The following is a 15,074-nucleotide window of genomic DNA, read 5'->3' on the forward strand; positions in this document are numbered from 1 at the left end:
CACAAACATATTAAGCAACATGTTTTTCCACATTAGCTATTGTTTCCATCCAAACTCCAAAGATGCAAATGTGTAAAATTGGAATATCGCATAAAACATCTGCGAATAAAGCAGCGTTTCCATCCTGTGTGTTCAATAGAACAAAATAGTCAAGTAAATTGTCGCAAAATATCTGTAATAAAAACGGAAGTTGCTGCAATTGTGGAAGCCACTGTGTTTTTTTTTTTTCCTACGTCATAAATGATTTGCATCTCAGAGCGCACAGACGAAGCGCAATAAACGCTGTCATGTTATCTTGCGTTTGGGACCGCAATCATGTGAGACGCTTCTGAGAGGGAATTAAACCAAATCATCTTGATGAAAAACTTTGGCTCAGGCATTTCAGAATATTCAAACCAACAATTAAGATGCTGTACAGTGAAACTGATCTACTGGTTAGTCCAGTTATCCAATCACATCCTGAGGCAAAGTCACATGAGATTTTAGTTGTTCATCGAGGGATTTATTCGGTAAACGTGTTTCGCTCCTAATTTATGTGCATGTCAGGAAAACAAATATCTGTCTCAATTGAGCGCATACGTTTTTTTTTTGGACATTTTTAAAATGTAAGCACAATTTGGCATTTTTAACCAGAGGTTTTTTATACGTTATCCCAAAACTCACATAAAAAACAAGAAACATAGCTATTGATAATAATAATAAGAAATGTTTCTTGAGCATCAAATCAGCATATTAAAATGATTTTTGAAGGATCATGTGACTCTGAACTAAGACTGGAGTAATGATGATGAAAATTCAGCTTGCCATCACAAAAAAGAATTTCATTAAAAAAATATTAAAATAGAAAACAGTTATTTTAAATTGAAATAATAGTTCACATAGTTTTTCCATGTATTTTTAATCAAATAAATGCAGCCTAAGTGAACGTTTAAGTTCTTTCAGTAGCGTAAATATTACAACAAACCATTTTAAGTTTAGTACATAATGAACATACAGATCATAGAAAGATAATGACATCATAAAAATAATGGTTTGCTAATAAATGAGAATAATATCATACAATTAATGTTAATGAAAGCAAATACATACATGGTCTGTGTGTCCTGTCCATTGAGTTTGTCTGAGTTGTGAGAAGTCGGCTCCAGCATTTCTGCATGTCCTCCTGCGTTAATAATATCCGCTCCAAAAACTCCATTCAACTCTCCATTGAAAGATAGATTTCTCTGGCTCTCTACCAAAGAGGAATCTGTGGAATTATTTGATTGATAATTTAAGTCTTAAATGCACCTGTACATCCTCTGACTCTTAATAAAATTACTTCCAAAACATGTCAATATGAATTACCATCTATGCTTGACAGATATTTTGTTTTCAACTCCCATTGAGATACACATATAAACATGTGTGTGTGTGTGTGTACGTACTTGTACAACTATCTTTGTGAGGACCAGTTTGAGTTTTAGACCATTGGAGTGAGGACAAAGATAGTAAAGTGAGGACATTTTGGCCAGTCCTCAGTTTCTGAGAGCCCTTTAAAGGCATGTTTGAGGGTCAAGACTTGGTTTTAGGGATAAGGTTATAATTAGTTGTGATGATGGGTAAGGTTAGGGTAAACTGCTAGAGATTGCATTGTGTCAATGAATGTCCTCATAAAGATAGATGTACAAGAATGTGTGTGTGTGTGTTTTCTGGGAGAAAAAGAAAAGTAAAATGTTCTTTATCTGTGTCTTTGTCTTGTTTTCCAGTAACGTTACACAAAAAAAATCTAAACATTCTTAAAACAAGATACATTTACTGGAGAAGCAAAGATATTAAGACTTAAGATATTAAGTCTTGCTTTCTATGAAATTGATCAAAATTAAGTGATTTTATTGTTAAAACAAGAACAAATATTTGCCAGTGTGGGGTCATAAAAAACAACTTAATTCAAAGGGAAGTTCATCACTCATTGACCAATATTTGGTTAAAGCATCTCCTCACTTTTTTCAAGACATGATAATGCATTTTGCTTCTCCAGTGGATGTATCTTGATTAAAGAACGTTTAACGTTAGATGTATGTAACATTTAATTCCATGCCTTTATGAATTTAAGAGACTATGTTTTGATTTAAGCCCCTTTCTAAGGCATTCGTTTGTGTAAGGATGAATTAAGACTTTAAGACCTGCAGAAACCCCGTAGCGATGATGCACAAAAAGTTGTCTAGGTTTCTAAAAAAAAAAAAATTTCTAACGTTACATGCCTTCTCTCTAAAAAATGTTTTGTTGTAGTCACGGTTATCAAGTCACCACATAGTGATAAAAATGAAGTGCTTTAGACTCTTGAATGTCATTTATTCTCATAATGTCGAAATTAATACTCAACACTTTCTGTCTGAGCAAAGCTGCTGCTGCGCCAGCAGGAGTGTAGCCCTTATTTGCTACGTTAACGTTACGCCCTTTTAGTCAATCACAATATTACACAAAATAATATTGTTTGCCACTTATAAAATCTAGTTAGCGTTGTCCCGCGTTTTTGAGCAACTATAGTCAGGTGGCTCGCGCTGAAATCAAGCGCTGCGCAGCATCATCGCACCGCGGCCTAGCTGCTCCCTTCCCCGGCAACTTACCGGCCGAATTACCGGGACGATCCAGTTTTAAGATGTCCCGAAGGTGCTGGGTCGCGCCCTCTATGTCCATATTGGAACTGGAAGCCATATAGTAGGGAAGGGGGGATTAATTCGCTGAAAACGGTCAAATTCTCACGTTTAATTTAGTATCTGAGCTCGCCCCTCATTAAAGCTTGCAACCGTCCCTCAACTTCCGTTGAGCGTTCACTGCATTTCATTCCCCCGCCTCTGCTGGCAGGATTTCGTTAGTTCCGGACTGAATAACCTAACTTGACGGACACTTAAATTTGAACAAGATAACCTGTTTTTAGAGATCACTAATAAATATTTATATTTTATTGTCGTGTCATCATTATCATTTCACTTATTGCATTTTTTAGTAGTTGTCAGAAAATCGCATAAGCAAGAAAAAATATATTTGAACTAGTTCCTTCACCACCTATAGCCTAGAAATAACAATAACATCACACTTTTCTTTGATCTCCTTTATTTCCACATACATGTAGGCAACTGAAGTAGTCTCTTACTGTACTCACATTGTATTACTTTTGTTTTTGTTGGAAAAATCAATTCTTCTTTTGCTATTCCCCTCAAACCACAAATGAGAGGGTGTTTCTGCAGGTTCGAGGCAAGCATGATGTATGTGTACAATACATGTATTTGCCCAGCAAAAAAAATATGTGAGAAAGCGACTCATTATAATGATGCTCTAGCAGATCTGTTTAGATATTTCAGTGCAAAAAGCTACAACTCAGAAGACATCTCTCTAAAATATCTGTACCATCTCTTGGCACAAAGGCCTTCATATTTTGTGAATATGATTTTCTAATCCTAAACAAAGAGCATAACTCCTTTAGTGTAAACATGTGACAATGAAGAGAATCACCTCTTATTCCCACAAACTAGTATTTCTGATGTCACGTTTCATGCTTCGTGATCCTTCTTAAGACGGTAATGTCAAAATATAACCCTAAATATAGAAGGTAATAACAGCTTTGGGCACACTACAAACTCGATGGCATTTACATTCATACTTACAAAACATAACAAGCTTATGAAACATAACATCCCACATCGGGGAAAAAAAGCCTCTAAACTAAACTGAAAGGGTAATTGAAAAAAATTAAAGCACTATGAAAATTAATCTGCACTTCTGGGGGTTTTCTGTGTGTCTCAAACTCATTTTTATCCATGCCTTAACTTGCTTTATGTGATGTAGCATCATTGGAGGACGCATATCATTTTTCCTTTTTTCAACAAGAGCATCCATAGATGGTTCTACCATTCATAGGATTACATAGAAAATGTTGGAAAATAATTTTTTGTATGAACATCTGCTTCAGGAGACACTGGCCACCTGTAACAAGAGAAATAGCGGCTCCATTGTGTTTGGCTCTGCTCAAATAAAACAATAATCTTCATGAGAGAATCTAATATGAAAGAGTATCAAAAATATGAACAGTCAAGCATAGAAAAGGGGGAAAAAGGTAGAGGCACAACCAGACAGGGGGATGAACAAGATGACGTTGTTAAGAAAAAGTCAAAGGTTTTATTGTGTATCGTGGCTTGGTAATTATTGTCACAGAGAGCAGTGAGCAGAAATCAGGAAGCACACTGGTCTGAGGGGAAGGGGAAATTAGAGTTGTGTTCTTTGGATAACTAGAGCAACCTGACATCACATTGAATGGAGACACCAATTTCCAAAGGGGGCAAAAACAACAAAACAAAAAAAATGAAACTTCACGGAGCATATTCTAAAAACAAGCTGATAACACTTTGTACTTAAGCAAACAAAGACAGACAGTTGTTATTTTTTCAAAGTCAAAAATCAGCAACTAAAATGTAAATATCAAACAGCCGAGGTTAGGTTAATACGTATTTGTCCTGGTCAGGGCGTCCTCTGATCTTTAAACTCCCCATCATCATGCAGGTTGGGGAAGGAAAAGGGTCAGTTTGATGGATGTGTGGGCTTTCAGCAAAGAAACATGTCATTTCTGGAGTAGAGGCAGTACTGTATATGCCTGCATGTTTTCTGTGATTGACTGCTGTAATCCGGTGCCGTTTCTCTTGAGTGTGATGAATGAAGGGCTGATTGACAGGTTCAGGCGTCATCAGGGCGGTCCCCATCCTGCACCTTCCCCCACTTCCCTCCTGCTAGCCATGGGGCATTTAACCAAAATTGTGCAGCGACAGGCGGAACATGTCATTGGTGCAAACCCACGCCTCGTTAATGTTCTTCAGGATGAAGCTCTGATGGAATCCCATGATGGGGTCATCATCTGCCTAGACAAAGCAGAAACAGAGACTCAGACGGAAGATTTCATTCTGTGCAACACTTATTTAAAGAGAAGGGGTTTAGCTAAAACAGAGCTAAAAAAATCTAATTCTGTTACACTTAATCAAAAATCATGCAAGTTTTCAGATATGTTTAGCAAATTTCAAGGCAAATTAATCCAGATACAGAAAGACAAAAGCTGCATTAAGCAACCAAGACAAATTAAAGGCTGAGAGTTTGTCACAATATTCAAATTTCCCCCCCAATATTAAGCAGTTAATTTAATTCATATTTTTTAAAGGATATGTTGGTCAGTGAAGGTGAAATAAAAACAAAAACATGACAGTATATAAGACAAATGCATGGAAAGGTGATAAACAATCTGGGTCAGTTTCTCATAAACACTGAGCCTAGTTCTGGGCTTAAATTATCTTCAGTAATGAATCACCATAAATAATACAATAACCCGAGACAAGGCATCATCTATGTCATGTATACTGACCCTTTATTGGGTTATTGTATTTTATTAAAGGGATAGTTCACCCTAAAATGAAAATTAAGTCATCAATTACTCACCCTGGTGTTGTTCTAATGCCGTATTCCCTTTTTTTTCAAACCACAAAATCTGAATTTTTAAGAAATGTCTCGTAATGGCAGTAAATAGCAACCAGCATCAAGCTTTTTTTTAAGATGCAAAAGTATCACAGAATGATCCCATGCAACACGGGTTGTATATTCCAAGTGTTCTCTAGCGCTGCAGTTGTGAGAAATCAAGATTACCAAAAATGCATATAAGAATATATCCGTTGTGTTCATCCTAACAAGAAGTTATTGAGTCATTCTGACGGTCATCTAATAACCAGAGTTCCGGTCTGGAGAAAGTACATGGATACTTTTGGGGGGATTTCAAGGCAATGGATTATATGTTGTGGTTTTAATTAATCTTGATTTTTCACACAACTTGTGTTCTTTTTCTGGGTGAGTCGGAGTCTACTGCTGCAGTGCTAATAGTGTCTTAAAAATGCACATGGCACAGCCGTACAGAGAAGATCAACGGCCAAATCAAGATCTTCATTAAAAAATACAATAAATTTTTTTTTTTTAAATGTTGGTTTATTTTCGGTTAAACCACCAGAACACAGATCATTTTCTGATACTTTTGAGTCTTTTTTAAAAAGTTTGATACTGGTTGCTCTTCACTGCCAAATTTTCCTTTTGTGGTCCGAAAAAAAAAGAAGGGCATACGGCATTAGAACAACACCAGGGTGAGTAAATGATAACTTGATTTTCAATTTAGGGTGAACTATCCCATTAAACACACACTGATGTAACTCAAACAAAAGAAGGTTAACAAGTTTATAAATGGCTTTCTGTGCAAGTTAGCCCATGCACTGAATACAACTCTGGGTTAAATGTGTACTAAAATGACATCGCAAAGTTTTAACAACAGTGTTTTAGTACACATCAGTGCAGTGTTGTTAACTAAAATTATGAATAAATTATAAATTAAAAACAAAGCTGAAATCAAACAGAAAATAAATATTAGAAAAAAACAAACTAAGGGCAACTAAGTTTGAGCCGAAGTACTAAAATTAATAAAACTAGAATAAAATGATTTAAATTATTTAAAACAATAAAAACCTAAACTAAAACTAAAAATGAACATATAAAAACAAAACCTAAAAATTTAAACTAATTTGACCCCAATGGTCAAATATTAAATAACTGAAATCTAAAAACCTTAACATAAATACAACTGATACCAAAAGTGCCATATTCACACATTTTGATATGGTAGTTAGAAGTTAGTTTTTCTTCTGAATGAACTCATTCCATCCCATGATTGCTAAAATACAGAACTCTTCTTTACAAATCTTTAAAGGTCAAAATAAAAGTCGGTCATTAAGTTGAACTCGATTTTTTTCACGTCACTCATTCATCGGTTAATTTGATGCTGCAAAGGCCCAAGGAAATCCACAAACACACAACAGGCAAATTGGCATCAACAAATTCAGCATGTCATGACATTCCCACCATACTAGATCCACACAGATGTTTGATCTGAACACAGCCTAAAGCCGTTAGTAGAGAGCCTGTATGGTGTGCGTGAACCCAAGCGGACACTGGTCCTTACAGACATTATTAGAAGGAGGAAAGGCCATGTGACCACGAGAGCCTTTAAGCTCAAAGGTTGTGCAGGGCAAGCCTGAAGACTTCATTGGTGCAAACCCAGGCAGTGTTGATACTTTTCAACAGAAAGGTCTGGTGGAAGCCCAGCACCTGGTCATCGTCTGCCTGATAGACAAACACATACACTACAGCTCTCAAATACTTATGAAATATTTGACCATGTCACGTAAGGTGAGAGGGAAAATCAAGAGAGGCTTAAACCTTCCACGGCTGCTCTCGATTTAAATGCCACTGGGATTAAGGTGATGTTATGCATTTCAAATGGGCAAGAATGCCCTTTTAGACCTTTATCGCGTACATATTTGCCAAAGCGGTTCACCTCAAGCGTTGCTGGAATAGCATAACCAAAGAAACCAAAACTAAACTTAAAGAAAATGTACTTACTTTTAGTTGGCCTACTACCATACTCAATATGCAGCTATCAGGGGTGGGCTGGTGGTCTTGTGCTGTTATGCTGTGAGCTATTTTTGTGAAGGGCAGGCTCTGAAAAAGATAAAAACAAAAAATCATCAATGTTTAAATGGAAAGATACCTTACTACTTCATATACGTCCTGAAATTAAAGAAATTATCAATATATGTGGATGTACTGCCTGCAACAGTATTGCCTCTACAATAGATCTGTACAATATCGGTTAATTTTAGTTTTTTTAGGAAATAAGAAATGAACCTTAACCTATATAACTACTTTGAATCACATTCCACCTCTAACAAAATACACACAAATACTTACGGAAAGCTTTTCGACAATGGCTGCTTTTCCCTGGAATTGCTGACCCTCCCACGTAAGGCATGACGCATCAATCTAAGAGAAAAAGAACATGTAGATGAGCTAAATAAGCCAATATGTAGATAGTGAAGCAGTGCTTTGGCCAGTCTTATACAAACATACATATATATATATATTTATATATATATATATATATATATATATATATATATATATATATATATATATTTATTCGCTGTCGGGTGGAAACCTCATATCTCCAAAAACACAACTTTTTTTTCAGACAACTAAACAGCATTGTCAAAGTTCATATTATGGCTTTATATATAGTCAGACTTTCATGTGTCATTAAATTATTAACATTTTACCAAAATCAAGCTCAAATGGAGTTATAAGGTTTTTAACCAGCGAATCTTGGAGAATTTCATACATGCGCGTTTTGTCAGCCATTAGAACGGCTGCATCTGAGGCAGTAAGTGCATCGTATTACATTTTCATAAATTTACAGGTTATAAAGTGCTCAGTTTATTCTGTAATTTGGCCAAAATCTCATGTTACTGAAAACAATGTGCTATACACAGGCCATTTAAGACAGTATTGGTTACGACGGACTCGACGATAAATGCTAGATTAACACACACTTTATATATACACAACAGACAACACTTACTATATATATATATATATATATATATATATATATATATATATAGGCTATATATAGTTTCAAGGTTTAGTCACATGCTCTTTTTTTACTACTTTTCTTTTGTTAAATATTTGCAAAACCCACAGACAGATGTAAAGGGTGACCAATGATTCTTTTTAAAAATGGAGATACGAGGTTTCCACTCGACATCAGAAAACTTTGTAAATTAACAAGTGACAGTGACAAATGACAGGTGCACTCACAGAAGATAAACAAATCACACATAAACACTTTATTTTAACCCACAGATTATTAGATTAATATATTTTGTTTGTTAAATTTCCTCAACAAATATCCAACATCAATATTGTTTAACATCTTTTATATGTTGCTCAAAATATAGATCCAAGTATGAGCATTTTAGGCAAACAACAATTCTGGCCTGAAAAGACTCTTCTGTTGAACACACGACAAAACTCGTTTGTTACTGGGCATCTCACTCTGCAAGACATAAACCAAGGGACGCTTTGAACACTAACGTGATGGCAAGACAGAGAGACAGTAAAAACATTTCTAATTGATATCTACCTCTCTTAGCTAAAGGCACCCACACACTACAAGATAATCGGGCCGATTTCCCCCCTTCCGACAAACCCAGGAGAAGTCCCGATTATCTTGATGGTTCTCCTGATTCTCTTATCAGATTTTCCTGTGGTGCGAGGTGTGTTAAGAGTGATGTAATCGGCTCGGAAGAATACCGAGGTATGGAGTTTTTTGTGACTTTTTTATGCAATCAAACAAACTGAGTTTGAGAGCAAAAATAACTATATTGTAACAAAAAAAATAAAAGATTGCTGCTGCAAATAAAAAGTATTTTTTTTCTACACTGCTTGAGAGTTGAAATGTTTTGAATTCAAGTGAAGCTGCACTTCATTGGGCAGTATCCAAGTACCAGAATGGAAGACTGAAGTGCATGTAGCTAGATAACCAAATAACTTCATAAGATCTCTAGCGGCACAGGATGTTGTTGTTTACATTCAGTGCAGGATATTACTATGTCTCAGTCTTACTCAGTCTTATTTAATCTCGTACTGTGTATCATTAAAAAGAATTTAGGGCTCTAAATTTGACAAATATTTGACCACGGTTTATGATAAAAATGGTTACCAGTGACAGCCAATTTTAATTTCTGTCAGAAATACACATTAAACATGCAAAACCATACCGGTTATTGGCATTTCAAATGAAATAACGAGATGAATCTCGTTGACTTAGGGCATTATAAGAATAAAGGATGTGTAAATGAGAAATGTATATTAGGATCAAAGGGGCATGGCCAAGAAAGCCTGCAGCAAATTGGCAGAAAGTGCAATAAAGCAGCTGTATAATGTCACCTGTGTAGAGTTCAAGAGTTTATTTAAGTTTGGTACAGTAAAATATAACCAAACTTTGGATTTTGTTAGGACATTATAGTGTTTGTCATCAGCCACGGTCATATTTAGCGCTCCCTTGAACATAACTGAAAAAGACTGAGCGCTCCGAAATGCCTCATGCAACTGTATTATGCAATGTTATGTTCTATAAAATTGTTAATGTAAATAATGATCAAAATGTATATTTCTTTAGGGCATTATTAAGCCCATGTGTTATATCTAACGCACCCTGCAATGCACTCTACAACCCCACACTCTGTCAGAATCAGACTGACGGGACCGCGTAGTGGGTGTGGCCAAATTATTGCACCAAGGGAGAGCGACCAATAGAAACAGGTCTTTCATTCTGGTACTTAGATACTGCCCATTGAAGTGCAGCTTCACTTTTTAGAGGTTTTAGAGTCGCAAACAATGACAACAGAATAGAGAGCAAATTTGTGTGCGAGTGAGGAAAACCGCACAAAGAAAAACAAAACATTTACTCGCACTATAAGCACAGAGTTTTGCTATTACTTACTTTATTTTGTAATTAAAATAGCTGTAAGAATCTTTTAAGATCTTTTATTTTTTTTTAGCTACAATATAATTGTTTTTGCTCGCAAACATGTTCGATTGAATAAAAAATACGTAAAGTATCGGGGCTGCACCGATCTCAAATCATTAAAACCTCCAACATGTTGAGTATTTACGATCAGAAATCTGGCCACATATTACTTAACAGTTAACAGAAACTGTTGTGTTTGTGGGAACCCCGAGGACAAAAGCACACAGATTGTTACGTGGAACGAAACAATATCAAATCAGAAAGCGAGCTGACAGAAGACAGATAAATAACATGACTTCATCCAGACCTTTATCTTTTTTCCATTAATTTTCTGTAAAAAAACAGTCCAAACACTATTATCGCCATTTCTTCTTGTCTGTCGTCTGCCATGTTTGCTTACTCTAAAGTCACGTTTGACTGCGAGATTTCCAGTGTTCACAGTCGGGACTCTGGTTGTTTGTGACTAGAATCTGTTAGTTTGTGATGTGCTGTCTTAGTCACATGTCGTGGCACTCCACACATTATAGGAACAAAACTGTTAAATCTATCATTTTTTTATCGTCATGTTTGTGGTCTCTTTGAAAATCTGATAAGTTTTTTTAAATGTTTTAGTGTGGGACAGCCTTAAACGACTAGTCAAGAGAGAACTATCCTGAGCAAAAGAACTAGACACAATACTCACATATATTGATCCAAGTTGAGTCCTGTCTGTGTCAAACAGCTGATAGTAATGTTGCACAAAGCTGGATCCTATTTGTTCCCAAATCGGCTTGTCTCCCATTCTGATTCACCCTTCTACAGGCACTGGTGGAGACAGAATAAATGACTCAATGTATATGACTTACTGAGGGTTGACAAATGACAACCATTGACAAGATTTTGACAAGACAAAAAAAAAAAAAAAACAAGACACGCAAGGAGAATTTAATCTACATTTAAAGGTGAACTAGCTTTTATTTGACCCAACCTTACCAGCAATTTTGGACTTCATACTGACACCTAAAAGCATGCGGCACAGATACACAATTTTTGTATACTGAATGCTGATACTTCACACCAAAGCATTTGTTTTGTTTTTATACTATCACTTGTGTGTGTGTGTGTGTACTATTGTGTATGTTACACTGTTTGGTTTAACATACACAATGTTTTTTATGCTTAGTTAAAAGGCTTCACACACTGACCGAAAGCAATATATGAAGTAAACATTATTAGTAACTTGCATTAAGGGCTGGTCATGTGATTTCATTTCAACATGGCAACACTCATGAGGGGGCGACTAGGGGTGGTTAATCTGTCTGATTTCCCGATTCGATTCGATTATGATTATTGAAGTCCCGATTCGATTACAGTCGATTTTCGATTATTAACGATTCTCGATTATTGATTTTCCATTTCACAACAGTAAATTCACTACAGTAAAAATCACAACAATAACAAATTATAACAAACTTCAACATATTCTGAATCTCTATTAACATAAAATACGGATGTCCACGCATCACATGTTACAGCTATCCTACCCGCTTTCTTCAGTGATTCCATGACTTCAGTTTTGGTCTTGTTGTAGAGTGTGGGGATCGCTGTGTCTGTAAAATATCTCCGAGATGGGACGTCCCATCTCGACGACTGGATGCAAATCCTTGGCAATAAAAGTTGCGATTGATTGTGTAATGCGCTTTGCCCTTTCCGAGCCGGGTGGAAGCTTTGACAATATTGTTTCCACGCTTCAGAGTTCCGTCTTTTGCGTTCCGTCAATATTACGTTATTATCGATTTTCAAAAAAAAAAAAAAAAAAAAAATTGTGAATCGATTCAGAATCGTCCACGTCCGCATCGCGATGCATCTAAGAATAGATTTTTTTCCCCTCCCCTAGGGGCGACCCACTCTGATAGGAGTCATCTCAGTGAGTGTAAATCATTTGAATTATATTTTTCTTTGTCTGTATGTAAAATGTTTATTTAGCAAAAAATGACTAATTTCACCTTTTTAGTTTATCTGACAGCATATGTCACATAGACATACACAGGGAAAAAACACAATAACTCTATCAAAAGCACACACAATTAAAAAGCCACACAGATCAGACCAAACATGGCTTGATTAAAGGACTGTTCAATATCTAAATCAATAAGCACAATATCTATAGTTTTAATAATTGTTCTAATACAATGGGAACCAAGTGCAGGGCCTGAAATTTGATTTGGAAAATGGGGGGTATATCAACCGCAATGATGCAAATGACACAGTAAAAAAACGAGTTTTCTGTTTACTTTGATGATAAACTAGGTGACGACTCTCCACTATTAGGAATGGAGCCAAGAAAAGAGATGATTGACTGGGGAGTACAAAAAAATCATGGGTGAACAATAATTTAAAAAATGACCTAATGAAGTTGGGGGGCAAGGTGTAAGAAACAGTATTATAATGAGACTCTTGACTGAGGTTGTTAGATGATCACCTGGCTGAACCCCTGAATCGAGACGTTTCTTCAGAGACAAAGATTGAACCGTGCCACTACAGGTGTAACATCATGATTGACAGCTGTGCTTGAGAATAGGTGTGTTTGACTTGAAACGGCGCTGCGCAGACCTATCGGTGCATGTCATCAAAGTAGCACGGGAGCGATTAGAGAGCAGACGGCTCCGCAGACGGCGTTTCACAAAAGCATTGTAGGCCTAAGTTGATCGTACAACGATTGCCACCAATGGTCTCTACGATCAACAAAGGGTGTTTACACGACACCGTTAACTTTTTATGAGTTTTAGTTGTTCATCTACATGACACCTGTGTTTTTGGGGCCTGAAAACATAAGCTTTTGAAAACAATGTTTTTTATCTTTACATGTAAACAACAAAAACGTGAATTTGTGAAAACGGTGCCGTAATGCGCATGCGTATTACATGTTCGCGGGGTGTTTTGACAAATGACATCGCCAACTACTGACCTGGCATGTATAATACAGCCTTTGTAGTCATTTTCGCAGATACGCGTGAACGTTACGATGCTCTTGGGAAAAACAGCCCTGTTTATTATAGGTGCGTGTTGCATTCATGTAGTTTCTAGTCTGCTTTTTTAAATGCTCGATCTATTTAATGTCGGGTGGATTCTGATTAGCTACCGATGTTTTTATCCTATCAGCCGGGTTACATCGTTTTGATATCGTTCCTCTGTAGAGTTATCATTATAGTTGAAACTTGTGGTGTGGACTTACCTATTCTCATAAATTATAACAACTGTTATAACTTTATAGTTATCCTCCTTGATGTGAACAGGCCTTTATAAACTTCTTTCTACTTAGAAACTCATGGAATCTGACACACTCCTGCTCCACCCTGTTAGACACTCATAGAGATTTGTCAGCAACTTTGGCTGGTGGTTAATGTATCATGTGCTTGCTTGGGCCATGATTCACTGCAGTCTTTCAAACTTAGACGAATTTCCTCCAAAACCTATAGTGTGCCATGACATCTAACACGTACAATCGTTCCTTTTATAGTCCTGGGCTACACAACACGCATAGGGTAATGACAATTTATCTAAAATGACTAATGTATGAGTGACAATAACTAACTTAATGTTACACAAAACACGCTGGAACGATTACTGTCAAGCTAGAGAAGTCGATTAAAATGACACTTAATGACTGATCTATATACATATTTAAAAAAATCATTCGGCTTGCCATTCTAAAGAGAATTGTAAAGATTTTTAGCTTGGTTACAAGTACTAACTCAATAAATTAAAATCAGCCAGTGGCGATATGAATGACTTCCGAATTGTGGTTAGAATAATTCCTTCCAACTGCAACCACAATTTGACCTAAGTTAGAATGTTACCAACCATTAAAAGTCAACATGCTAAGAGTATTAGCTAGCTTTCATTGGCCTCGGTGTAGACTGATTCATTGTAGCTTTAGCCGACGAGCTAAATGTCTACAGCGAACTCGCCGGTTAAACTGTAATGAGGGAAAAGTTGTGCTTTACGTCGAAGTGAACGTTTCTTTTTAAATATCGACTCGGAGTTTGAATAGTCACGGTCAACTTGGAGCAAACGCGCTCTCGTTCCGTTCTAAAAATACCTCAGAGCCATATGAGCTGCATGCGGGCGCGACACCCTCGCGCGGCCCGTACACGCTCCAGTCCTATAGGCGTGTCCTATTAGCTAGCGCTTCAGATTATTCTTGGAAAAAAGCCCCAGTCCTACTTTGCATAAAGTATATATAAAGTAGTTATGTGCAATGTAAACACAACGTTAACTGTTATAAGTAATATGTGGTCAACATCTTACCTCAGTGAGCCCTAAACCGAATCCCCCGGTTCCAGTTATGGCGATTCCAGCGCGCCGTGAACAGAAGTTGAGCGGCCTCTTCAGCTTGAGCATGCGCAAAGCACTTACACACTGCTTTGAATTTTGGTTCTTGACAGTCAGTCAACCGATTCTTGATGTATTGCTTTCCAAATCTAAAACTAGAGCTTCGAGCAGCAGGTGAATCCAAGAATAGTATACACTTAAAATACTCACACAAGTATTGTCCCTTAGAAACCATATTTGTACAACTTCTCTGCTATTTAAACGCTTTCTAAATTCTATGTAAAATAAAACTACATGTGGCAGAAAAGTTCTGTTTAGTTTTCGATTAGTTTAACTG

The 15,074-nt window shown here is 36.6% G+C and overlaps 2 protein-coding genes across 7 annotated transcripts in view; both read right to left on the minus strand.

The window, feature by feature from the left end:
• Window positions 1-2,864, minus strand: part of edc4 (enhancer of mRNA decapping 4) — a 29,159-nt gene extending 26,295 nt beyond the window's left edge. For 5 of the 6 annotated variants that reach the window (XM_079621416.1, XM_079621414.1, XM_079621411.1 and 2 more), the window contains exons 1-2: window positions 2,607-2,864; window positions 1,090-1,246 (exon numbers count right to left, since the gene is read on the minus strand). In XM_079621416.1, coding sequence (XP_079477542.1) covers window positions 1,090-1,246; window positions 2,607-2,694 — 245 coding nt within the window. In that variant the 5' untranslated portion in view covers window positions 2,695-2,864. The remainder of the gene's footprint in view (window positions 1-1,089; window positions 1,247-2,606) is intronic. The other variant, XM_079621412.1, reaches the window with a different exon arrangement.
• Window positions 2,865-3,080: 216 nt separating this feature from the next.
• On the minus strand, window positions 3,081-14,996 carry nutf2 (nuclear transport factor 2). The gene is made up of 5 exons (XM_079621445.1): window positions 14,714-14,996; window positions 11,106-11,227; window positions 7,804-7,875; window positions 7,456-7,554; window positions 3,081-4,889 (listed from the first exon to the last, which is right to left on the minus strand). Exons 2-5 carry the CDS (start codon window positions 11,202-11,204, stop codon window positions 4,776-4,778), a joined length of 384 nt encoding a protein of 127 aa, XP_079477571.1. The 5' UTR covers window positions 11,205-11,227; window positions 14,714-14,996; the 3' UTR covers window positions 3,081-4,775.
• Between the last annotated feature and the right edge of the window lie 78 nt (window positions 14,997-15,074).

The sequence above is a fragment of the Phoxinus phoxinus genome (genome assembly GCF_949152265.1).
Source record: "Phoxinus phoxinus genome assembly, chromosome: 8".
Taxonomy (NCBI): domain Eukaryota; kingdom Metazoa; phylum Chordata; class Actinopteri; order Cypriniformes; family Leuciscidae; genus Phoxinus; species Phoxinus phoxinus.